The 27,448-nt window shown below is 42.6% G+C and overlaps 1 protein-coding gene across 1 annotated transcript in view; it reads right to left on the bottom strand.

Moving 5' to 3' along the window:
* Positions 1-27,137, bottom strand: part of LOC142075206 (histone-arginine methyltransferase CARM1-like) — a 74,319-nt gene extending 47,182 nt beyond the window's left edge. The window contains exons 1-2 of the mRNA XM_075136276.1: positions 26,969-27,137; positions 793-918 (exon numbers count right to left, since the gene is read on the bottom strand). Coding sequence (XP_074992377.1) covers positions 793-918; positions 26,969-27,137 — 295 coding nt within the window. The remainder of the gene's footprint in view (positions 1-792; positions 919-26,968) is intronic.
* Between the last annotated feature and the right edge of the window lie 311 nt (positions 27,138-27,448).

The following is a 27,448-nucleotide window of genomic DNA, read 5'->3' as shown; positions in this document are numbered from 1 at the left end:
TAATGGCCTCCTGGAAATCACCGGGCCTACTAATGTAGGCTGCTATATAAGAACTCCTGGTTATTGCTAAAGAGGAATCTGTATGTTACCTATAGTTAGACAATTTCAAAATTAGTTGTGGCGATGCTGCACACTACTCAGAATAAATAGGCAGCCTTCTGAACTTCCTTGCATAAAAACTAAGAATGCTTTTCCAAAAGCCAGTATGAGGACATGAGAATAGCACATATCAAAAAGTCTCAGCTGTTGGATTTACAAAAACACAAAAACACAAATACAGATCTCAATATTCTACTAAAATACAGTCATGTTTCTACAACAGAGTGAGTTTCTTTTTCAGCATCACTACATACAAAATATCTATCCTAAGAACTGCAGGTGTATGTTAAACTACCTCAATTAACTATACAGCCAAACAGATTTGCAAGACAGTTTCTGAATGGGGAGCAACAAGTGGCAGATTGCCCACACAAAGCATTACATTTACCAGTTATTGCAGTTTATGAAGTTAAGTCATATGAATGTGTTATCTGCATTTGCTTTCTTCAGAAAATTAATCTGCAGTTGTTGTGCAAAAATGCTATGTCCACTATGTGAATGGTCCATACTCCACAAAAGGCAGCTGGAATGGTTTAGAGGCACATGAAGTTGCACAAGTCATCATAACAAAATGTAATATTTAAATAGCCAACATGAAACAAAGGTAGAAGACAACATATTTTAAAGCGAACTTTACCAATACAGTAGCACGGCAGGAAGGAGAAGATACTCTCAAATGCAAGATGTACTTACCAGTTTGTGACTTGAACTGGAGCAAGGCACTGTTGTATCCCAGCATAATTAACACAGACTGTTTTCCCACACGACAGTATTCAGTGTTTCTGTTAACCAAGCATTTAAACACACAGACTCCATCAGCTGAAGGGAAAAAAATACTTTAGAAAACTTTTAGCAGTTAAAAACAAAACCATATAAAGAACTAGATATCTCTTTTGATTAACAATATACATAAGCATGTATCTGAAGTACACAACTCAGCGAAAATATACTTTCTCTAACATGTTGTTTCTTAAGCCAATTTTCCAGTGACCTACAGTTTCCATTCCACTTATCATCCATAGTTTCTTGAAGCTGCCCTGTCCTCAGAAGAAAGAGAGAGAGCTGACTAAATTAACTTTTACTTGGATCCTAACAAGGTCTTAAATTAACATTTTTTCTACTTCTTTTGCTTCCATAATCCTATGTGCCGATGTCCCGATAACCTCGAGAGATGCTGCTCTGGCAAATGAAATGGCAGGGTAAAGAATCAAGGATCAATTACATTGACTAAATGAGGAGAAGTAAACTAGCTTTTTCAAGTAAACACACACTATGTACCACACCATGTATGACAACTATCAATAATGCTACATGTGAGAAAAAGTAATGCAATTTTTCAGACCATGAAGAACAAGTAAGTACTTCAGAGCTAGGAAGAGGAGCAGCAGAGGGCAAGCCTGTGTACTGTGCTCCTTGGGGAGGAGGATCCAGTATCAGAGGCTTGAGTGGTGCAGTCCGTCAGTGCACACTGTCTCACTATCAGCCTCGCAGCTGTCAGGAGGCAACTGTGTGAGCACATCAAGCAAGATGCACGTTATCACCTTCAGAAACCTGAAAGAGGTCTGAAAGGGAACTTAATGCAAATGGCAGCTATCGACATGGGCTACAATAGGTAAAGCTTTTAAATTATGGAGGTTTTCTGTTATATATACCTTCATCACTCAAGCAGCAAAGCTCCAGGACTTAATATCACTGGACCATTCTTTCATGCATTTTAGTCCACTTTGCTGGCAACAAGTGTTTACTATGCTTCTCCCATGCACAGTTTATCTTTCTGGAGATAAATGATAAAACAAAAAAAAAACCCCACCAGAACTAGAAAAAGTAAAAGGTTTAAGGCAGAACAGAAACAAAAAGAGAACTGAAAGCAAAAGTTTACAAATTGGCAGTAACACAGGAAAGTGATACACTGCAATATACTAAAAAGTGTGCAATAGAAAAAACTGAAGGAAAGCCAGAATGAAGGGGAAGAAAATACACATCTTGAACAGCAAGAGATGTAATAAATAAATTATTATCAAATGCGCAGTAGAAAGCTAATTATACATTGCTGAGCTATGTTATTCTGCTAGCAATGTTTGAAGGACCAGAGTGAGAAGCCATAAATAGACACACACCATACAGGCACCCAGTGCATTTTTTTAAGCCTTACACTTCACAGCATCTGCTGTGATGAGAAATGAACACAACAGAGAGAAAGACCACTATATGATGTTCCACATGTCAAGAAAAGTTTAATCAGGCAAAAAATCTTGTCAAGAAAGGGGATATGTCCCGCCTGGGCTGGCACACTTTTACATCTGCATGCTCATTTGTATTTGTGGCCTCTTCCATAATTTAGGCTTGTGCACAAACTGAAAGCAGACAACTGGGCTTGCTACAATCTGTTACCATTGTCTCTTTAGTGGAAGGCACACACAGCCTTCTATTCCCTGGGCTGAACAGAGCCAGCTCCTCTTGTACACCGTGTGCTGCAGTTCCCTAACTATTTGGGCTTACTACAGTTTGCCAAAGCATTTCATAGATTTGCTAAGTGGTTGGCACGTGGAATTCTGGTGTTCCAGAAGTCCCGGCTGAAGCACATGTCTTTTTACATTTCCCAAATGCAAGCTTTTCTTCCACCCATAACCATCAATGCCATCTTCCACATGAACTTTTAAAAATGTATATATACTGCATCAGCTATTTAGAATAACCAGTACTAAGAAAACACCCAAGCTAATTATAAAAGCAAAATACTCTCAATGTACAGCGATACAACAGTGAATCAATCCATTTCTAGCTCACACTGTCTCTCACCACACATATGAAATTGTCTTTTTACTTGTGTCCCAGTTCATTCGTACTGATCTGCACCTGGGTTGGGGTAATCCCAAACATGGATACACACTGGGCTATTAGTGGCTTGAGAGCAACCCTGTGGAGAAGGACTTGGGGGTACTGGTGGATGAAAAACTAGACATGAGCCGGCAACGTGTGCTCGCAGCCCAGAAAGCCAACAATATCCTGGGCGGCATCAAAAGAAGCGTGGCCAGCAGGTCGAAGGAGGTGATTCTCCCTCTCTACTCTGCTCTCATGAGACCCCACTTGGAGTACTGTGTCCAGCTCTGGGGCCCCCAGCATAAGAAAGACATGGACCTCTCGAGCAGGTACAGCCGAGGGCCACAAAGATGATCAGGGGGCTGGAGCACCTCCCCTATGAGGACAGGCTGAGAGAGTTGGGTTGGTTTAACCTAGAGAAGAGAAGGCTCCAAGGAGTCCTTGTAGCAGCTTTCCAGTACTTAAAGGGGGCCTACAGGAAACATCGGGAGCGACTCTTCATCAGGGCGTGTAGTGATAGGATGAGGGGTAATGGTTTTAAACTGAAAGAGGGTAGACTTAGATTAGGTATTAGGAAGAAATTCTTTATTGTGAGGATGCTGAGACACTGGAACAGGTTGCTCAGAGAAGCTGTGGATGCTCCGTCCCTGGAAGTGTTCAAGGCCAGGGTGGATGGGGCTTTGAGCAACCTGGTCTAATGGAAGGTGTCCCTGCCCATCGCAGGGGGTTGGAACTAAATGATCTTTAAGGTCCCTTCCAACCCAAAACATTCTATGATTCTGTGATTGTATCAATGTGTTTTTTTGTATTGGAGGCCCCAAATGGGATGTTTATTCAGCCTGGAGATGGCTTTGCGGGCACCGAACACCTATGTGGAGGTCTTTGAGAAGATGGAGCCAGGCTCTTTACTGAAGTGGCCAGTAGGAGGACGTGAGACAGTGGTGTAGCTAAAGCAGAGGGCCTACCATTCCACTAAAGCAGAAACACACTAAACAGATATGGGCTTGTTTTGAACTCAGATACAAGCACATTGATATAGCATAGCTGTATAAGCATTTTTGTATGCAATGATCCTGTAAAAAACAATATTGCCATTGGTAGGAACAGACCACAGTCGCTGAGGTGAGCAGCTCCGGTGCTGGCACACTGGCAGCAGAGCGCTCCAGCGCAGTGCACAGCGGGGTGTCCTGAACTGGGGGAAACTCAGGGGGAGCCAAGAGAGCCGCCAGGAGCCTGCCGCTCACGCGACAGCAGCTGAAGAGACCTGGGGGGGCCAGGAGCAATGGCGGCCAAGCCACCCCCGACGTATAAAAGAAGCCCTTAGGGAGCGCTGGCAACTAGGAGCGCCAGGAACAGGGCACGCATCAAGGGCGTGGAAAGGCATGCAAGAAGGGTGCTGAAGCTCTGCCAGCTCGACCAGGGAGCAATGGTATCCACCCAGCAGAAAGCCATGGCCTCTCTAAGCTCTGCACCCACCACAACTGACGCAGCTTCCCCGAGAGCAGCGAGCACACCTGTGGGAGGTGTGCCCAGGTAGAGGAACTCCTCCACTTAGTGACAGAGGTGAGTAGGTTGAGGAGTATCAGGGGGGGGGAGAGAGAGAGAGAGAGAGAGACTGCTGGAATTGCACCCTACCTTCCCTGAGACAGGGCCAACAGGCAGACAGGACGCACGATACAGAGGATTCCCTATCCCCTCGCTGCCTGGCTGAACGCAGTGACTTAAGGGATAGGAGGCAACGGTGACAAGTTCCTGCACAGCAAGCGCGTGTCCTCTGTGACTACCCCCCCTTCCCAGGTGCCCTTGCGTAACAGGTGTGAGGCTTTGCCAGGGGAATTGAACAATAACGAGGACGATGGTTCATCTAGCCTGGACGTGTCGCCAAGGTTAAGTCGGCCTACACCCTCTGCCAAAACTGCTTCCATAGAGAAAAAAAGATGGGTTATTGTCATAGGATACTCCCTTCTGAAGGGAACAGAAGGCCCAATATGCAGACTGGACCCACTTCTTAGTCTGCTGTCTCCCTGGGGCCCATGTAAAAGATACGAAGAGAAAACTTCCAACCCTGGTACGGCCCTCAGATTATTATCCATTATTGATTTTTCAGGTAGGCAGCAATGAAGTTGCAACTAGAAGTCCGAGTGCAATCAAGACACACTTCAGGGCCTTGGGATGGCTGGTTAAGAGATCAGGAGCACCAGTACTGTTCTCCTCTATCCTTCTAGTTGCAGGGAATGATGAGGGAAGAAACAGAGCGAGCCAGTAGATCAATACCTGGCTCCGAGCCTGGTATCACTGGCAGAATTTTGGGGTTTTTGATCATGGGTCAGTCTACATGACACCAGGCCTGCTGGCGACAGATGGGGTACCCCTGTCTCAAAGTGGAAAAAGGATTTCTGCGCAGGAGTTAGCAGGGCTCATTGAAAGAGCTTTAAACTAGATTTGAAGGGGGAAAGGGATAAAACCAGGCTCACTAGAGATAAGCCTGAGGGCGGCACACCAATGTTTGAGGGATGGTGTGCTAGCGAGGTCCTTTGGTCTGCTGTCTTAGTGGAGGTAGGGGGTGGAGATCCATGCGGCAGCAAAGACACAACAGTTATTGATGTGTTAGAAACCACGAAAGCACCTGAGAATGGTCACCAAAAAGGTGGCAGGATCAATAGCCCAAATGAAGTGCATCTACACCAATATACGCAGCATGGGCAACAAACACAAGGAGCTGGAAGCCATTGTGCAGCAGGAAAACTATGATATAGTTGCCATCACGGAAACATGGTGGGATGACTCACACAACTGGAGTGCTGTGATAGATGGCTATAAACTCTTCAGAAGGGACAGGCAAGGAAGGAGAGGTGGTGGGGTAGCCCTATATGTTAGGGAGTGTTTTGACTGTCTAGAACTTGATGATGGTGATGATAGGCTTGAGTGTTTATGGGTAAGAATCAAGGGGATGGCCAACAAGGCAGATATCATGGGGGGAGTCTGTTATAGACCACCCAACCCCAGATGAAGAGGCAGGCGAAATATTCTATAAGCAGCTGGGAGAGGTCTCACAATCGCTAGCCCTTGTTCTCATGGGGGACTTCAACTTACCAGGTATCTGCTGGAAATACTGCAGAGAGGAAACAGCCTAGGAGGTTCCTGGAGTGTGTGGAAGATAACTTCCTGACACAGCTGGTGAGTGAGCCAGCTAGGGAAGGCGTCCCGCTGGACCTGTTGTTTGCAAACAGAGAAGGACTTGTGGGTGATGTGATGGTTGGAGGACATCTTGGGCATAATAGTCACGAAATGATAGTGTTTTTGATTCTTGGAGAAGTAAAGAGGGGGGTCAGCATACCTGCTGCCTTGGACTTCCGGAGGGCAGACTTTGGCCTGTTCAAGAGACTGATTGACAGAGTCCCTTGGGAGGCAGTCCTGAAGGGCAAAGGAGTCCAGGAAGGCTGGACATTTTTCAAGAAGGAAATCTTAAAGGTGCAGAAGCAGGCCGTCCCCATGTGTCAAAAGACGAGCTGGCAGGGAAGAAGACCGGCCTGGCTGAACAGAGAGCTTTGGCTGGAACTCAGGAAAAAAAAGAGAGTTTATGACCTTTGGAAGAAGGGGCAGGAAACTCAGGAGGACTACAAAGATATCGTAAGGTTATGCACGGAGACAATTAGAAGGGCCAAAGCCCAGCTAGAACTTAATCTGGCTACTGCCATAAAAGACAATAAAAAACATTTCTGTAAATACATTAGCAACAAAAGGAAGGCTAAGGAGACTCTGCATCCTTTATTGGATGCAGGGCTAAACATAGTGACAAAGGATGAGGAAAAGGCTGAGGTACTTAATGCCTTCTTTGCCTCAGTCTTTAATAGTAAGACCAGTTGTTCTTCAGTTACCCAGCCCCCTGAGCTGGAAGACAGGGACAGGGAGGAGAATGAAGCCCCCATGATCCAAGAGGAAATGGTTAGCGACCTGCTACACCACCTAGACACACACAAGTCTATGGAGCTGGATGGGAACCGCCCAAGGGTACTGAGAGAGCTGGCAGAAGTGCTCACCGAGCCACTTTCAATTGTTTATCAGCAGTCCTGGCTAACCGGGGAGGTCCCAGTTGCCTGGAGGTTAGCAAATGTGATGCCCATCTGCAAGAAGGGCTGGAAGGATGATCAGGAGAACTGCAGGCCTGTCCGTCTGACCTCGGTGCCAGGGAAGGTTATGGAGCAGATCATCTTGAGTGCCGTCACGCGGCACATACAGGACAACCAGGTGATCGGGCCCAGTCAGCATGGGTTTATGAAGGGCAGGTGCTGCTTCACTAACCTGATCTCTTTCTATGACAAGATGACCCACTTAGTGGATGAGGGAAAGGCTGTGGATGTTGTCTACCTAGACTTTAGTACAGCCTTTGACACCATTTCCCACAGCATTCTTCTGGAGAAACTGGCTGCTCATGGCTTGGACAGGCATACTCTTTGCTGGGTAAAAAACTGCCTGGATGGCCGGGCCCAAAGGGTGGTGGTGAATGGAGTTAAATCCAGTTGGCGGCTGGTCACAAGTGGTGTTCCCCAGGGCTCACAATTGGGGCCAGTTCTGTTTAGTATCTTTACCAATGATCTGGACGAGGGGATTGAGTGCACCCTCAGTAAGTCTGCAGGCAACACCAAGTTGCGTGGGAGTGTTGATCTGCTTCAGAATAGGAAGGTTCTACAGAGGGATCTGGGCAGGCTGGATCAATGGGCTGGGGCCAATTCAACGAGGCCAAGTGCCGGGTCCTGCACTTGGGTCAGAATAACTTTTATAACGCTACAGGCTTGGAAAGCTGTCTGGCAGAAAAGGACCTGGGGGTATTGGTCGATAGTCAGCTGAATATGAGCCAACAGCGTGCCCAGGTGGCCAAGAAAGCCAATAGCATCCTGGCTTGTATCAGAAATGGTGTGGCCAGCAGGAGTAGGGAAGTGATTGTCCCCCTGTACTCAGCACTGGTGAGGCCGCACTTCGAATGCTGTGTTCAGTTTTGGGCCCCTCACTACAAGACGGACATTGAGGTGCTGGAGTGTGTCCAAAGAAGGGCAACAAAGCTGGTGAAGGGCCTGGAGCACAAGTCTTATGAGGAGCGACTGAGGTAACTGGGGTTGTTAGTCTGGAGAAAAGGAGGCTGAGGGAAGACCTTATCGCGCTCTACAACTACCTGAAAGGAGGTTGTAGCGAGGTGAGTGTTGGTCTCTTCTCCCAAGTAACAAGCGATAGGACAAGAGGAAATGGCCTCAAGTTGCACCAAGAGAGGTTTAGATTGGATATTAGGAAAAATTTCTTCACCAAAAGGGTTGTCAAGCATTGGAACAGGCTGCCCAGAGAAGTAGCTGAGTCACCATCCTTGGAGGTATTTAAAAGACATGTAGATGTTAACAGTAGCTAAGTTAACAGTCAGCCATCCCAAAGCAAACTGATTATCACCATGTGAGAGCTGAACACCACCCTGCAAAGCATAGAAAACTTTATCTCCCAATGGATATTGATTTGTTCTCAGGATAGTCAAACTGTAGAGTAGTCATTCACAGGTTACATTTAATTCAGGGCAAAGATGATGGTACCCAGCCAAGCCCAGGAAAAGCAGCACTTCCAAAGAGGTGGAAGTAGTCATAAGTCCAGCAAGAGCCTTAAGGCTGCTTCTTCCTTAAGTGATAACCTCTGGAGATGAGGCTAAGCCTAAGTTAAACAGAATCCTAAACATGAATGCCTGTATGACAAAAAACACGCAATCTGAGCTTGGCTCCTATACTGGTAAAGAAACCTAGGGACACAGAGTTTGCTGAAGAAGATCAGATGTGTCATTGGGAAGTTTCTTGAGAAATTAATAACTGGGAGTATCTTAGAGAGAGAAAAAAACAAAACAATTAGAAGTTGGTCTAAACATGCAGACAGACATACTAAAATGCTTTAACTTTTATTTCTACTTATGTCCTTCTAGAAATGTGTATCTATTGTGTATATATATATATAATATTGTATACATATAGAAAATTTTTACTACCTGTATGTGTTATAATTATAAATTTATTCTACTTTAATTTCCCAATATACAGTTACAGTGCTCACACTAAGATCATACCAAACAGGTCATATCATAGGAATATGAAGTATTTCAAGTTTTGCTAGTTGCTTGACACCCCTAAAGCCACAACCATCATATTCAGAATTTCTACAGAAATCTCGTGTGTTCATTTCACATATTTATTGCCAAAAAAGCAAAAACATGAATAATGAATCTATCTACTCAGCCATGCAGGGCTGGTATTTGGAAAGCCAAAGTCCAGCTAGACTTGAAACTAGCAAGGGATATCAAGGACAAGAAGAAGAGCTTCTACTACTACATTATCTTTAAAAAAAAATCCAAACAACTATTTTCTAAGAGGTAAGCTAAAAGATTGCAATTCATAAACACAGATTAAATTCATAAACTACAATATGCATTGTTTATATCCAGGACAGTGGTACAGTGGCCCCAAACATAAGGCAGTAACACTCTGTTCTTCAATGCAGCTCCTTGAAAAAACATCCCAGACCATGAATTCCATATCCCAGTGTATATTTTATTTTATTTACAATACAAACAGGCTACTACAAGAGGGTCCCAAGGACATTTCCTTTACCCTTGTTCCAAAAGTCAGCATTGAAAAAAAAAAAATATTCTCTATCAAGCCTATAGGAACAGGTCACATACAGCACCTTCTCTGTTGGTGAGAGAAATGAGTTCCTTTCCATAAGTCTTTATGTTCACTCAACATGTGAAACAGATTTTACCAGAGTTTACTACAAGGACTCTGGTTTTGCTTCTTCCTCCTATGCTGTCATGCGTATAGGTACAACCTTACAACTGAAACGGATTTATGAGAAATGTGTCATGAACGTATGTAATTTCAAAATCTGTGGAATCCTACAGGTTGTCTTAACAGGGTTTAAGAAAGTATTTAAGAAAATGAAACGGAAAACAAAAAACTGCATTGCATTCAGAAACAAAAAAACCCAATCCTTGGTACTTGTTTGGTTTTGTTGTTTGGTTTTTTTTTTGAAAGTTCTCATAATAATTAATATTCAAACAACAAACAATAAACCCAAACAGCTTTTGTAGATTTGACTACCTAGTGTTCAAGGGCACAAATGTTTCTGAACAATTTCTCTCAAAGAAAATCAAGGTTTCCAAGTCTAAAGATCAAGCAGGCACGTCTTCTCCTAATTATGTCATGGTCTACTGCATATAGCACCTTTCATGCAGAACACTACCAAAAGCTTTACAAAAATCAAGAATAGCTGCTCAGAAGAAAACCAAGCATATCGCTAACATATCATCTGATAGATACTAACAGTAAAGAGAAAAATTGTATGAAGTTTTTTGTCTAAGCAAAACAGACTTAGTGGACATAGCCTGAAGTGACACCAAAATTTAAACACGATGAACCTAAATGACTGAAGTTTGCAAGAAATCCATTCACAAACAAGAATACAAGAGGGTGAAAGGTCAGCCATATCCCAAGGGACAGGGGGGAAAGGATAGAAATTGTCTTCTTTCACTTAAATTTACTGACCAATAGATACTCTGTTTAACCAATAATCAAGGAAAAGTTTTTAAAAACTACGAAACTCAGAAAGTATGATGTGGCATTTCTCAAAGAATACATCAGCATTTACTTAAATAGATTCACACTTGGTTTTCCTAGACAGCCCCTATGCCAGTCCCATTTCTGAGAAGTATGGTTTTTTTCCTTCCCCTCAGTTAAAATGGAAAAAGAAAATAACACACTTGAAACTCAGTACACAGAATCAATACCATTTCAATTTGTCGCTTTTGCATCGCACTGAATATGACAGCTCACTGCACGCCTGCAACAGTCAACAACTACAGAAGACTTTAATAAGACTAGTAGGTTGTTATTGCACTGAGGTGGACAAGGACATTGCTGATAGCACTGTTTTTCTACTCGCAGACACCAGAGATTCTCTGTGATAACCTCCATTTCCTCAGCCTGACTTTTAAAATAATTTCATATCCATTTTGGGTGGATCACATCCACAAGGTCTATGCACCATGGAAAAAATTAGGCCTACTTCCCCCATGGGTCCTATGTTCACTCTGTAATTAGGATACATTTCTGGATACTCTTAGGACACACTTCACTATATAAAAAAACAGTTTGTAAAAGGGTTTATAATTTTATTGTAAACAGGAGAAACAAAACCAATGAAGAAAAACCCTCCCTTCCCAGCTACTGGAACATCTACAGAATAGCACAGTAACTTTAAGTTAAGCTTCGGGGGAAAATTCAGCATTTCAGAACAGCATGTCTTTTTCTTTTAAAGTACACACAAAACTTACATGGTTTAAAGGCAACATAAGCAGGGCTCTCTTAAATCCTAAACAGTGCTCCAAGGAACTAGAAGGAATCCCCTGGACAGAGCCCATTACTCCCATCCAGCCTTAAGACTTGAGTTGATTTCCCTTCACTTTTCCCTCTCACTTCATTCCTCTTACATACAAGTCATTTTTAGGTTTTGTGCCTTTTGTGTTTTAAGTCATTCGATGCTGTCATGCACCACTGTGCGGCTTAGGACCAGGTGGGATGCTGCCATCCACTGGGCCAGGTGCATCATGGATGCAAAGGGGAAGCCCAAGCGAAGACGCTGTGTGAACACTGTGTTGGAGATTGGCTAGCTGCAGGAGCCAAGATGCCAGAATGACATGTTTTCACTCAGACTCTTCCCACTTTGTTTACAGAAAGAGAAAACAGTCTAGAAGGGCAAAAGGTGTAAAAACTTTTTATTAGGTCAGATTTTGATTACAGGAATTTTCTGCATTCCAGTGGCATCCTCCCCTTCCCAGGCATCTCTCTTATCAGCTTAGACTTTACAGTGGAAAACAAATACGAGGCATTTAGATTTCCAAGCAAGCTCAACAATTACATGGTAAATCAGAGAAAGACAGCATTATTATATCATCTTTTCTCACGAAAGTGTGCAAAGCTCCTTCTCTTCTCTACATGGAAAGAAACTCCTTTTCTATGTGTGATTTATATTTACTGTATAAGCTTTGAAATAGTATACTTCTCATGAAAAGCTTAAAAGTTTAAAAAGTTTTTGGGTTCACATCAGGAAAAAAAAAAACCACATTATGGAATTTCTTTTTCTTAGACTACTATTATTTCAATGGCAAAAAATCCTTCAAGACTCAGATACATGCTTGTTTAAACCAAATTACAACAACTGAAAGAATGTTCCATACAACTTATAACTAATTTCTTAAGTTTATGGAACATAGTGAGTAAAGCAATAAAGGCTCAGGAATAAGAGGACATTAAATTAGGAAGAAAGAGGAACAAAGATTCATATGATAATCTTACATACTCACTTGAAACTAATTCTTCTCTCCAAAACTTTCCCTGATGTTGTTAGATGATCGTACACAGTGGCTGTAGTTTAGTAACATGGTAGTGTGGCAAAATGTGGCTAGTCAGCAGGCAGTTTAAAATACAAATATTGCACTATACCTGCTCTTCTAACAAAAAGACAGAAGAAGTGTTGTACCTCTTTTATCTATAGCAAGAACAACCACACTCAAAATGTCTAAAAAATTTGCTCTTTCACATAAAGCAAATAAGGAAAAAGAAAAAGTTCTTCTGAGATTTCAGTCTTGGAGTCTTGCCCAGTTAGCCATTATATTACCTTAACACTTCACTTGTTCAGAGCTTTAACATTACTATCACTGTAGACAAAAAGTCCTAAGATACTCTTTTCATGTCAGTTTTATGCATATGAACTGGCTGTAACCTGAACAAGCCTGAATTCTGTGTAATTTAAGCATAGGTGTGTTACTACATGGAGGCCTAGATTCTTTCAAGCTCAGAATAAACAGCTGCCCTGTTAGGTAACAAATAAGTACCATTTTCTTGCAAAAGGAGAGAAAAAACCCCACAACCACAATCAATTAAAAAAAAAAATGCAAATTTCAAGAGGAACTACATATTTCATAGCATTATATCCTACCTACTTCACAAACAACAAGCCAAGTCATTAGTGTAGAAAGATGATCTGATTAAATATATTCCTCTAAAATCAATACTTGCTAAATGATTTCTAGACAGAAAAATAACAACTGATTAATTTATTTAAAATCTTTCCCTTATTCAGCATATTAATAACAAAAAAAGAGTTAGCAGTAATCTTTTTAGAAGTACCAAAGTCTTCCTCCTTTGCTCCTCTTCAAAAGAGATCTTGGTAAAGTTTTCCTTGGCAGAAAACCCTGGGATTGAGAGTCTGAAAAGAAACATGACAAAGCCTGGGAATGGGGCAGAGGGCCTTGGATGAATCTAGACAAAAAGAAAACAAAGAAACAAGCTCTGCAAAATTTCACTTTCACAGCTCAGTGCTCAATGATAACTGAAATGAAACCCCCTCATCCTCTTGCTGGAAATATGTCTGAGCAGTGGCTGTTTACCTGGAAAATAAATCTACCTTGCAGATACCTGTACCTACCCATAGATGCCTTCTACAGAATTTGAGCACTAAATATTTACTTTTGTACTGCTCTTTCTCCAATTAAGATGTTGGGTGAACTATTGAGAACTATTTACAAACCATCAAAGTGGTTTTTAAATTCTTCCCAGGTACACACTTCTTGAAACTAACTGTTACTTAGCTAAAACATTTAATCACCAGAAAAGGCATTCACCTCACAGAATGACTTTTCTTAAGTATAAGAACTCTTTGAGGGAATGTAAGATTTACCAGTTGCTAGTGTTTCCCTACCAGTTCTCCTCATCCTGTCCCCCATGACAAAATATTTTTCCCTTAAGATTTTCCTGGCCTTTGTGGTTAAGAGGAAGATGATGTTTACATTAATTTAATAATTACTGCTAATCAGCTTTAGAACACAGATAACCTGAAATAGTTACCTACTCCTAAATGCCTTTCAGTTGTTTTTTTTTTTCTTCCCTACACCTGTATCTCATTTTGAAAACAGATCAGCACCTACTGCATGTAGAAGGCTAATGACAAAAACAAATTTCAAAGCAATTCACATCCTTCAACATCATCTTGTCTTATGCCATTGATGCAAATACAAAATGAAAGAAATACAGTCCCACCAATAGTGGGCTTCAAATACGCCTGGTTACTAATTACCTATATCACACCGCCTGTTCCTTCAGCTGATTCATGACACCCTTTAAAACACCAAACACAACAAAGAATGTTTACCCCACACAACTAAGTGCAATGTAAACATTCCTCAGTAACAGTTAACAGAAGCTGGTACACGCACACAGCAAAACGCATCTTCCAAAGACACTGACTCAAGTCTGGAAGTTACCTACAGGCAACAGAGTCTTGAGTTAATATGTAATCTGACCTTTGAAGGCATAGCACAGTTTTTACCGTGTACCTGTCAGGGTGCTGGTCTGTCAACCTCAAAACAGAGCTCTGCCTTTATCTGCAGTCATGCAGCTTAACAAAAAAAAATGTAATCACAAGCAGATCCAGAGTCACCAATTGCAAGCGTTGTAAAAAGAATACTGTGGTACAGAACAATTAGTGCCAATTTCAAATGAGTATTCCTATTTATTCTGTCAGCCTCAAGAAGATTAAGTGTCATGTTGCAACAACAACAAGAGACTAGAACAAGTTACCTCTTCTAACGACTGGTGTAACTGACACATCCACGTTTCAAAAGCATAACTCGCTTTATAAAAAAAAGCTTGAGACAGGAGGACAAGTTGGTATTTAGAATCATGGGCTCTAATATTTTTCTGATATGCAAGCCACCTCATCCAAACACCTACCTCTGCCTGTAATCTCATTAGTGATACCTCCTCTAAGTATTAACTGTACCATTTAAAGCCTCCTAAGTGACTAAAACCGGCACCCACAAGGTGTAAAGAATCTCTCTCACAATGGTGACATTTTAGGACAACTGCCTTCTTGGTATCCTGACTGTCTGGATGTAGTTTGTTAGGCAGTCAGAGCTCAAGCAAATATTCTTGAAATAACCACCATGGAAGTGTGATTTGAGGTACAGAATAGGAGGTATACTTTAATCATATTACAGCAACCTTTAGAGAAATCAGATACCGTAAAAAATGAGTATTTATTTAGACAGATATTAAACTAGAAGTGTTTTAAGTCTGAGAAATGTATTTCTCAATTATACACAAGTAGCTCTAAAAGTATTAAAGAGTTTCTTTTCTATCATAAACAGGCACTGTTTCATTAACTTCAAATCAGCAAGTATTAATCTCAGACTACTGTGGTAAACCACTGCAGCTTAGAGACAGTGCAGCAATAATGCACTGGGCTTTCAAGAAAGGTAGGATACAAAGAATACAACAGCAGTGTATAAGCTACTTTCTTGTGCTTTTAAAGGACTTTGAATAAGAAAATCAAGAATAGCATTTCATAGTATCTCACATTGCTAGTCGTAAATTGATTTCACACTGCTGGTACCTACTCAGCTTGACATTTAATGAGTCAGTGCATGTCCTTCTTTATGCAAAAACATCTTGGAGGGGAAGGGCCTGGTGTAAAGTTAGCAGATTTGCAGAAAGAGGCAGCCACACTTGTATTCTCACTTTGCAACTCCTTTTCTTTTCTAATTACAATATATATTTACTTTTACCTTATTTTTGCTAACTTTATGTCCATGCATTTCTCAGAGCATCATTACATTTCAACTATAGTTTTACATAAGTAAGACTTAAAAAGAGTAAGTTACCATGAAATTATCAAGGAAAAGTTGCGATGATACATGACTTTTGACGATTTGTATTTAAATTATAAAATATTTTTAAAGTATTTTTTAAAGATTTGGTGGGTACAGCACAACAAAAAATGCCAGCAGCAATTAATCTGTATCACTTTGAGATACAACCTTCTTTCATTTTGCACTAAGAACTAAACTAACATGTTAGATCTAAAGTCTAAATACTTAGCGGCTAATGCAAAGCATCAGCAAATGTAAATTTAAAAAAAAAAAGTTTGTTTCCTGAAAATTTAATCTTTTAATAGTGAGAAAGAAAAGAAGGAGAGCAGTAAATTAAGGATCTCTTATCGATGGATAGTGAACAAAACTAGCCTTCTGTTTATGAGTGACAATTTTAACATAGGGAAATTAAGAAATTGTAGTCATTGACCAATACATATATAAGATTTGTTACATTTTAATCAACAACTCAGATGTATTTGATCTTTTTAAGCAGTGGTGAGAGGGAACAGGAAAGAAAGAAACAAAAGATGCAGACAAATCTTCAGTCATCACTAGTCTTTACAACCTTACCTCAGTACCATGTAATTTTAAGCCATCTCCTGCTGCTGCTTCCAAAACAGCAGAAATATCTTATTACTTTATTATATTTTAATTATAGGTGATATATTTGAAGTAGTTTTCCCACTTCAGGAATGCTTTTTTTGCTTCATACATGTTTTTAACATATTATTTGCCAAACATTTAACCAGACAACAGAGTCTTACTTCCTTTCTGCTCAGAAATGCACAGCCACTGTGCATGGTAGAGTGCCAAAGTATTTTAACTAATAATAAAGATTGAAGAATTCTAGATTTGGACAGAGAAATTGGAATGTCTTTCCATTAAATATTGCCTGCATATGTTGAAACCTATTATCACTCTGTCTCCACCAACCCTGCCTTGTACTCGTTTTGTATCATGCTATTTTGGAAATCAAATAAGACGACCTGCCTTTAGGAAAACTAAGTTCCTAATACAGCATTTCTGCTACAGTTTTGGAAGCCACTGTAGGGTCCAGGGCATATTTGGAACATTCCGTACGTGTGACAGTGTAAATGAATGGAAAGCCTCTCTATAGTGCACTCTCTTTAGCTGCCAGAAGAACCCGGCATACAAGCAGCTGGCACTGACATGATCAGGCCATCATGACCTCAGTGCAGATGGTTTGCCTTCCAGATGTCTATTATTAAACAGTCACATTTTGGTTTCTGGATAAGAAGAACCTGATCCCACGGACACGGCAGACGTAATGCCACCCATGCTACTTCCAGGAATACTGCCAACTGAAGTCAATCACAATAAAAGAGGCAAAATTACTAGTACACATTTTTGCAGGATAAGGATTTGTGCCTGACTTACTCAAAATTACACAGCTAGACATAAATGGATGCAAGATTTTCAAGTTACACTTTCAGATGCAGAGACCTTAATTAATTTATAGATAGCATGTAAGATTACTGAAAGCAGAAAATAGTTTACATTTAGATTTACTTACCTCAAGATCCAAATATATTTACACACAGCTTCAGTTTCCCCTGCAGATTAAATAAATTAAAATTCACCACAGCAAATCCAAGATAGAACAGGAAAAGATCATAAAACCAACAGAGTTAGCAATGGGACTCTTACTATGCTAACACAAACGTGCAAGTGTCCTGTGAGAGTAGAATTATAACACTACTACTATACAGAAATCCTTCTACGTATTAAAAAACTAATTCAGTCACCTGCAGTACACAGAACAAAACAGTAGTGGCTTTTGGGGTACAAGAGACAGAAGTGCAAAGCCACTGCACTAAATGCATTGCTGAGTACAACAACTTCTGCCACCTATGAAAACATCTCAGTGATCCCAGTTTTCAGTTGCCATTTTGTTGCCTTTACAATACACTGATCCCTTTAATTGGCTTTGGTTAGGGAAAAAGGACAGGCAGGAGCTGATCCAGGCTCCCTTGAAGTCAATAAGAACCTTTCCAGTAATATCAGTGGCCTTTAAATAAAACTCTCTTGGCATCTATCCACTCCGTGCATGCAATTTAGGTAATTTGGCAAAATAATCCCAAAATAATTCTTTGCATCCCTTGCCAAGTTCAGCTCCAGCTGCGCCTTGGCCTTCCTGATCCCATCCCTACACAACCGGGCAACGTCCCTATATTCTTCCCAGGATACCTGTCCCTGCTTCCACTGCTTGTGCATTTCCTTCTTGCCCTTTAGTTTGACCAGCAGGTCTCGACGCAACCATGCCGGTCTCTTGCCTTCCTTCCCTGCTTTCTTACATCTGGGGATTGAGAACTCTTGCACTCTATGGAAAGTGTCCTTAAAGATCTGCCAGCTCTGTTCTGGTCCCTTGTCTCTGAGGGCAGTTTCCCAGGGCGTCCTACTGATTAACTCCTTGAACAGCTGGAATTTTGCTTTCCTAAAATTCAGGGTCATAGAATCATAGAATCATTAAGGTTGGAAAAGACCTCTAAGATTATCGAGTCCAACCGTCAACCCAACACCACCATGCCCACTAAACCATGTCCCTAAGCGCCTCATCTACACGACTTTTAAATACTTCCAGGGATGGTGACTCAACCACTTCCCTGGCCAGCCTGTGCCAAGGCCTGACCACTCTTTCAGTAAAGAAATTTTTCCTAATGTCCAGTCTAAACCTCCCTTGGCGCAACTTGAGGCCATTTCCTCTCGTCCTATCGCTTGTTACTTGGCAGAAGAGACCAACACCCACCTCGCTACAACCTCCTTCCAGGTAGTTGTAAAGCGCGATGAGGTCTCCCCTCAGCCTCCTCTTCTCCAGGCTAAACAGTCCCAGTTCCCTCAGCCGCTCCTCATAAGACTTGTGCTCCAGGCCCTTCACCAGCTTTGTTGCCCTTCTTTGGACACGCTCCAGCACCTCCATGTCCTTCTTGTAGTGAGGGGCCCAAAACTGAACACAGTATTCGAGGTGCGGCCTCACCAGTGCCGAGTACAGGGGCACGATCACCTCCCTGCTCCTGCTGGCCACACTATTTCCGATACAGGCCAGGATGCCATTGGCCTTCTTGGCCACCGGGGCACACTGCCGGCTCATATTCAGCCGGCTGTCAACCAGCACCCCCAGGTCCTTTTCCTCCGGGCAGCTTTCCAGCCACTCTTCCCCAAGCCTGTAGCGTTGCATGGGGTTGTTGTGGCCGGAGTGCAGGAACCGGCACTTGGCCTTGTTGAATCTCATACAATTGGCCTCAGCCCATCGATCCAGTCTGTCCAGGTCCCTCTGCAGAGCCTTCCTACCCTCCAGCAGATCAACATTCCCGCCCAGCTTGGTGTCATCTGCAAACTTACTGAGGGAGCACTCAGTCCCCTCATCCAGATCGTTGATAAAGATATTGAACAGGACCGGCCCCAGTACTGAGCCCTGAGGAACACCGCTCGTGACCGGCCGCCAACTGGATTTAACTCTGTTGACCACAACTCCCTGGGCTCGGCCGTCCAGCCGGTTTTTTACACAGCGAAGAGTGTACCAGCGAAGAGGATCCTGACTTTACTCTTCGTCTGACCTCAGGGCTATGAACTCCACCAGTGCATGATCACTGCAGCCCAGGCTGCCTCCAGTCTTGATGTCACCGATTAGCTCACTTGCATTAGTGACCAACCGGTCCAGTAACGCACCCCCTCTGGTAGGGCTGTCTATCACCTGGCTTAAGAAGTTATCCTCAATGCACTCCAGGAGCATCCTGGATTGCCTACAGCTCACTGTGCTACTCTTCCAGCAGATGTCAGGGTGGTTGAATATACAGTGGCTTCTCAGCATAAGGCATTATAGGCAACACTATTTACCGTAAACTCAGCTCTAACGCTTCCAGTACCAGCACCAGGCCACTATAAAGCTACTTCAATCCATCTACAGATGGTCTCATCACAGTTTCCAACTTTAAAACATTCAGCTTTACCATATGGCTGATGGGTCAAGAAGTGGTATCACCGCATTTTACAGAAGAATTAGCAGTATTATTGATGCAGACACAGAACTGAACCCAGGTATCTCAAATCCCATACTTGCATCCATAGGCAGAGCACCGCATTTGTTACATAGTATATGAAATATAATGGTACAATATAAAAGCACAAGGAGAGTTAGATAGGATACAAGAAAGCAGAAGCAAAACCAACCAATCAACCCACTCCCTAAACCACCACCACCACCACCAAAACCAAACCAAGCTATCCAGTATACACTGTAGTCTCTTCCAGGCTAGTTACTGAACTTCCTGATTCAGTCTTTAATTTATTATTTCCATATATATTAATCTACCTACCTATATAAACACACGTATGTGTGTTTATATATTTTTACACAGCTATATTGATACAAATATAAAAAATGAATGGTAATTGCCAAACCATAAAGGTGAGGCATGCTCCTATTTCAGAATTTGCCCCTGTTGCTTTACTTGCTTGCTATTCCAGGGTAAAAAAAGGGCCATGACTGATTAGCAAACTACTTACATATTGCAAGATTTCTGCACGGGAGAAAAAAACTAGTACTTGAGATATAATAAGACAAGATCCTTGTGAAACCTAAGTTTAAGAATTTATCTACTCAACTAACCACTGGAATACTAGTACTATGATACGAAACAGTTAACAGAAAATTTCAGGATTACTGTTTCTAATCATACCTCCTTCAATGACATTACTATTCCTTCACACAAACTATTCTGCTTCAAGAATTGTCTGACCTGCAATTTCCCCACAGAATAAATTAAAAAAAGAAAAAGAAATTTTAAGTGCTTTGTTTATTCCCCCCTGAAATCCTTTGTGCTGCCCTGAAGATGTAGAAAAAAGTGGGAAAGAACAACTAAAAGCCTCCATGTCACCTGCATGTCAGAGGTTACATGAATTATATGTATAAAATATTAACGATGTTGTTTGCTCAAACTTCCTCTAGCAACTGATTTTTCCCCACTAGGAAAATGAAGATTTTCACAGTGGAAAAGGAAATGGTGAATGACGTCAGTTCTGTTGCTTAGAACTATTGGCAGTGATTGCCCTCTACCAGCACACTGAGGCTGCTGATGCTAGTACTATCTGTGCAATGCATGTGAATGTACAGTATTAGAAATAAGCATTCATACTATTAATACATTTCCCACCATATCGAAACCCGATACTTTGAATTTCAGCTAGTAAGTGATTTATTTTATTTTTTTAATCTCCTAATGTTTTAGGATTTAAAACTGGTCTCAGTATGGGATAGAAAAAAAATTACACAATATATTCGATTGCAAGGTACTGCATGGGGAGGAACTAAGCAAAGGCCACGTAAAAGAATGTGGAGTTTATCTCTTGTGGTTAATGGTTCGTATCCTGCCCAGCTCAATAGTGTTTGAAGCTCACTACCATGAATGTTTTGTTACCACTGAGTTGGTGGAACTGGACTAGCAGTGATGAATTTTCCAGGCTGTAAAGTTTTAATGCCACCCATGTTCTGGAGCACAAGTAAAACACATTCTCCTTGAGTCCAACAATGCTGCATGCTTTCCCTTTTATGTAATTTTAAAAAAGCTAAATATATGGCCTACAATACCAGTACTTATTAAGACAAAAGGCAGCAGGGCTTCTCTACAGCTATCATATCCTGTGAGAGTCCGTACTGCCCATCCAGCTTGTCTGCAGTTTGTCTTCTGCCACAGCTGGGACATGGTCAGCATATTTGTAGTCAATATGAATTTTCCATTTGCTTCTGGGGGCACAGAACTACCTCTTTAAACAAAAAATGTAACATTATTAATAACTCAGTCAAAAATTGGGTATCATTTCTCCTAGAGTTCAAAAGTTGGAAGTCAGAGAGACAACTCTTAAGGAAGATGTGAAGGATCTTAAACAAATATAAATAATGATGTAAAATGTGGTAAAATACAATAGACTTTCCTTGGGGCTTTCACTTATTATACGAATTCTTCCAAAATTCATGGCCATCCATAGGAGCTTATACTTTCTGATGAGCAATAATTAAACAGCATTAAAAAAAATTAATTATAAGTGAAGACACTGTAACAACAATCTAAAGGGATAGCATTTACCCAGTAGTCCTTCCTGTATATGTAGTTTTTCTTCTTTTTTTGACTTCACCTAACAGATATAAAGAACAAAATACAAATTTATTACAGATTTCCTCATCTTCTTTCAACTGTAAACAGATAGAGAGAAAATAATCTGCCAGCCTCACAATTTTTATGTCTGTCATTTACAACTAACAAGCTTATTGCAGATACTGGAACATGGAAGGTAAGGCAAAAAAACCCCCCAGAATTTCAAAAAAGACTGTTTGCTCATTTTTCAAAACAAAAAAAGCACTATTCATCCAGTTTCATTTCATTCCTATCCAGGTCCTCTGAATAAAAAAGACAGTTTGCAAAGCAGCCTACTTAGGTATCGCTGAGTTTATTCTGCATATAACTATATGCATATTCTGCATGTAAGAGAGAAAAATTACATATTTGGTAGCCTGCTGTTGAATTTTGTCAAAGTATCCATTGAATCAGAAAAAAAATACTTCTCTCTCTCTCCCCCTCACTCACTGCAAACTATGAGGTACAGCCAAAAATCCTTTCCTAAAAAGATATCATGGATTTTGTTTTTCCTAGTAACCCCAGGCAAAACAAATTAATGAGTGAAGAGCTGGTATAATATGCGCTTCTACAGAACTTGCACTTTAATGCAGAAATAAATGGATGCTGCAGCTGCTAACTGCCAGGTTCCCGTTCTCAGCTTCAACAGCTCTAAACCTTGTTTCATATTAAAAGCACCATGACCGAGCACAATGTTATCTACTTCTGTTAGGTAAGGGGGAGTTGGATGTGTTTTGTTCTTTGGAAGCTTAAATTCTATCTGTGTTTATATCCTTGGTACAGCAATACGTCAACAGAAGGAACCAAAATCAATACAAGATTCCAAGGATTTTACAGTATGTTTTTAAAAGTATTCAAGGAAGCTTCTTTTAATTGCCTAAAAAGCTGTCAGGTGAAATGGGAAAAATATACTTCAGAGAAACAGTAGTGAATGGTCTTTCAGAGCAACTAAACGAGAATATTACAGAATTGAAGTAGAGCTGCTGTGGTTAGGAGAAACCTCCAGACACTGCCAAATTTTGAAGCCTTCAGTTAGAAGTTCACTGGCCTCAGTTTAAGGTCACCACCTGTTTACATACCAATTACTACAGGAAAGGGAATCCAAAAGGTCTCCCAGCCCTGGAGAAGCCACCACACTGCTACAATTGCATCTTATGACACTCGGCCATCTGCTCTTAAGCTGCCTTTGATCCAAACAGGTTGCAGCCCTGGATTTTTTCTTGGTCTCCTGGGATCACTTCCTGGACACCAATTTTCTACCATCTTTCCAGAAGTTCTCACTATTTATACCAGAACTTTTGCAATTCTGTTATGCTCATTCCATAAACCAGCTATAAATTACACTTTTAATATCCCATCCTCCCAAAGCAATCCTGTCAGTCAACAGGATTTCTTCTTCTATTCAGCACCCTCAAAAATATTTTGACTCAAGGTCAGAGTTCTCTCAGCAGCAGCAGGCTACCTTTTAAGAGCAGTTTTGCAAACTACATTTTCATTTCCAAATCAGTGGTGAAGAACTGTCACAGAAAATCAGTAGGACCAGGGGATCATCTATCTTATTGACAACACCTTTGCTCCACAAGAGCCATCAGTCTCCAGCTCTCCTTGGGTTCACAGCTCACCAGAAACCACTGTCTCCCAGATGGACACTTCTTTCAAATGCTTGTAGCTCCAGCTCAGCACTGGTCCCACTGCACAGCACTCAGAAGTATACTCACCTGCTGCCTTTGGCACCTGCACTTTAGAAAGTCCGGTGTGTCTTCCCACTCTGCATATATTAACACTGCATTGTGGAGATTCTTGCTTTCTGCCTTCTGACAGCTGAAGCAGATCCATTGCCTGATAAAGCATAATCCTTCATTCTTCCTTGGTTTGGCAATCTGTATTTATTTGTCAGTTTCTGCATTTCTCAGGATCATAACCAATTGTTTCACTTATAGAGAAATTCTCCTGGTTCTGGCTCCTTTCTGGGGAACAGAGTGGTTGTATAGATATCCATTGACTTTAGACACTGTATTGCCCCAGTGTGCATCCACGTGAAAGGGCAATGTTAAGGCTTGAGCTGCTGGAATTCTTACTGACACTGCCAGTAAGGACCGCGAACTCCAGGAGCCGATCAATCATAGCAGAACCCGCTCAAATGTTTGCTTTTAAAATTACTCTCAGTACCAGCAATATACTATATACTATACACTGTGCTATGCAATGTAGTCTACGTTCCTACTTAGATCTATACTCAATTATCATTATTACATTACAGACAGTAATAGAACAGGTTCAGACAAATACAGCAGTGATAGGTGAAGTATAAAAACTACAGATAAACTGAATTAAATAACAAGGGTAAGAGTACAGTCCTGATGGACAGTCTAATCACAGACCTGCAGTCAGAGTAATTTTTGACCAGACAGTTTGACCAGGGGTATTTCATCACTTTAAAATACACATAAAAAGTGCATGCTTCATTCTCCACAAAAATATTTCCTGACAAATATTCCCTTACCGGAGAGGAAAGAAGATGGTATCCTAAATTAGAACTGTTTTTTTTTTGGTTTGATGGTGGTTTGTTTTTTTTTTTTAAATAATCAGAAAAGAAATAGCAACCCCCTCCCCCTTCAAGATCTGTTTAAAGAATCACAATAACTACAACCAAATCATTTTTTCCAAACATACCCAATACATAGCTTTAGGAGACGTATTCAGGTAGAAAGTTTGAAAAGGAAGTAATTTTCATCACTTCAATGTGAAGCATGGAGAAAAAAAAAAGAAGTCAACACTTCAAATTATGCCAATTTCTTTTATTGCTTAAATAATCTGTATCTTACCAACAACAACAAAAGGCACCACTGTATGATCAATTCTATTCAAGATTTGTAGGAAAACAGTTTTTCTTTTCACAGCAAAATTGTCCAGCCTAGGTGAGACAACATAAATAATAGTAAGATCATTCTGATGAGCAGATATGAGTGCTAGAAAAACACACTACATTGTGTTCGGTCTTGCACTGTATTAATTTGAAGATTGGTCTGAGTTTCTGTTCTCTCAGTCTTTCATTTCATACATGCTCATTCTGGCATGTATGTCATCTAGCTGTTTGCAGACTTTTTCTCTCACCTAATACACAAAATATTCAAGTATCAAGTCACTGAACTCACAGATACCACTGGAAAGATTTGTGTTATGCATAGGGTCTGATAGGGCACAGCTTGAACATCTTCATATGAAGGAAAAAGATGAAAGAAGACAGCTTTCACCTCAAAACAGGTTTACAAAGCTCCCCTCTCTTAGCAACAACAATACACTGATGCACCCTCATCCAAAACGTATCAAACAAGTCCTTAGGAAACTACACTCCAGTGTTGTTGGGCATAAAAAAAAAAAATCCCCTCTATCTCTTCAAAGTTTTCAGTTGTGTCCCATGTGGGTCCTTGCAGTAAAAAAAAAAAAAACAACTGATAACTTTGAATTTCACTAACTGATAACTTTGAATTTCACTCTGCTTCCAACAGGTCTTTCATTGACATGCATGCAAGAATGAGCGTGTATGAAATGAAAGACTGAGAGAACAGAAACTACAGACCAGTCTTCAAATTAATACAATGCAAGACCGAAGCACGTCTCAACTGTGATTAATGGTCAGTTTTTGTCACTCATGCTTTCTTAAATGACATATTAAATGACTGATAGCACAGCAAATATCCAGTATCAACTGGCATATGAACTGATTTATTTACGCTGCTGACCGAAAACCAAACACAACGGTAATCCCTCTATTCCAGCAATCCTTTCCAAAGTTACTGAGATCACTTTTGAAAAATGAAAGCCAGAACAGGTATTGTGTGTTTAGACCTGCTCAGGATTGGTCTCATATTCACCCACCTCACTGAAAGCATTTCTAATTACTTTCTATACATACAGCAATTGCAGTTTTTTCCCAGTCTTCCCGCCACCCAGATTCAAGAAGTTTGTTTTATTTTAAAGTGTCAGTTCTGCTACTACCTTGTAAAGACAAATCTGAACGAACGATTGCTTTTGAGAGTCTGTAAAGTGTGCGCGTGCAGACATCCCCTTAAGACAGCCTATCTACAAGTAGCAGAGCCAGGGCTACTTCAGGGCTAAGCGCTGCCCTTCTGGACCGGTTTGGATTTTCCCAGCAGCACAGCACATCCCCAGACACTGCTGTGCTCCGCTGCCCTCTCAGCACAGCTGCCCAACCGGCAGCAGCAGCAGAAAAACAAAGGTAGTTCTGTTCATACAACCACAGAGTGGCTTCTTTACCTCCTCTCTTTCCCAGTTCTGCTATTTTGTCTCTCCCATTTGACTCCACAGGAAGAAATCAAGACCTTGTCCTTCAGGGGGGAAAGACCTCGTCTGACCATCCCTGGCTAACGTTACAAACTCAACAACGCTCAACAACAGAGGAAAAACGACCCTGACACGCCAGTTTGTACCTTTCCCCGAGAAAGCAACTCCTCACCGCCGAGAGGCAGTTTGCCGTGACCAGCTTGTAACAACGGCAGGGAACGCTGCACACGGGGCAGCGCTTTGCAGGGCCCTGCAGACGAGACCAGTTCCCGCTAGCTGCCTGCGTGACACTCGCCTGCAGTTCAGGCTGGCTCCGCACCATCCGTTTATTACTATTTCATTCCCACGTCCGCCCCAGAGCCCGGCAAGCCCGAGGAAAGCAGCTACAACAGCCTCCTGCTCCAAAGGCTGAACTGACCCCGACGGGGCCGGGGCTGCCGCTGCCGAGCCCGGCGCCCGCCGGGGCCGAGCCCCTCGCCGACCCACACCGGGAGAGACGCGGCCCCGCCGCCCCCAGCCCGCACAGCGGCCGCGCCGCACCCCGGCCGTTAACGGCCGCTGACGACCCGGGACGCGCCGCCCGGCCGCTACCGGCACCTGGCCGCGAGGTCGCCAGCGGCGCTGGGGGAAGGCGGCGGCAGCCCCCCGCACCGCGCCGGGGTTACTTTCGGCGCTGGCAGCCTGGCGGGCCAGGGATCCTCTTCCCCCCGAGCCGTCAACGAGAAGAAGTGCCCGGCACCCACCCTCCAGGGCCAGCCGCTTGCCGGCGGAGGGGGAAAGCGGAGGCCGCCCTGGGCGGCGAAGTCGGTGTCCCCCCGCGAGGAGGAAGCCGAGGGGGGCGGCGCGGCGGGGCTCGGTACTTAACCGTCTGTCACAGTCACATCCGCGTTCTCCTCTCCCGGCTGCACCTCCAGCTGCAGGGCTTTCTGGCTGGGGCTGGCGAGCTGCAGCCCTGCCGGCAGCTCTTCCCTGGCGAGGAGCAGCGTCACCCCGCACCGCAGCAGCTGCTGCGTGTGCGGAGACGGAGCGGCCATGATCCCACCGCCCCCGCGCCCGACGAGTCGGGCTCCAGCGGCCCTACTGCCGCTCCCGCCTCCTCCTGCCAGCCCGGGGGAAAGCGGCTGCGGCGGAGGGAGACACGCTGAGGAGGCTTCGCCGACAGACCACTTCCACGGCTCAGACGCCTCCCGGGGCATCTGCACCGCAGCCTCACCCCCGCCTCCAAAGGGCTCCTTAGCCACTTAACCGCGCCCGAGCACGTTGCGCGGAGCTGGCGGCGGCGGGCAGCGACACCTCCCGGCCGCAGCGGCGCCTCCCTGGCGGCCGTGGCCCGCGCCCAGCCCCG

The sequence above is a fragment of the Calonectris borealis genome, chromosome Z (genome assembly GCF_964195595.1).
Source record: "Calonectris borealis chromosome Z, bCalBor7.hap1.2, whole genome shotgun sequence".
Lineage (NCBI taxonomy): Eukaryota > Metazoa > Chordata > Aves > Procellariiformes > Procellariidae > Calonectris > Calonectris borealis.
Note: the sequence above shows the minus strand (reverse complement) of the source record. Positions and strands in the feature narration are given on the sequence as shown.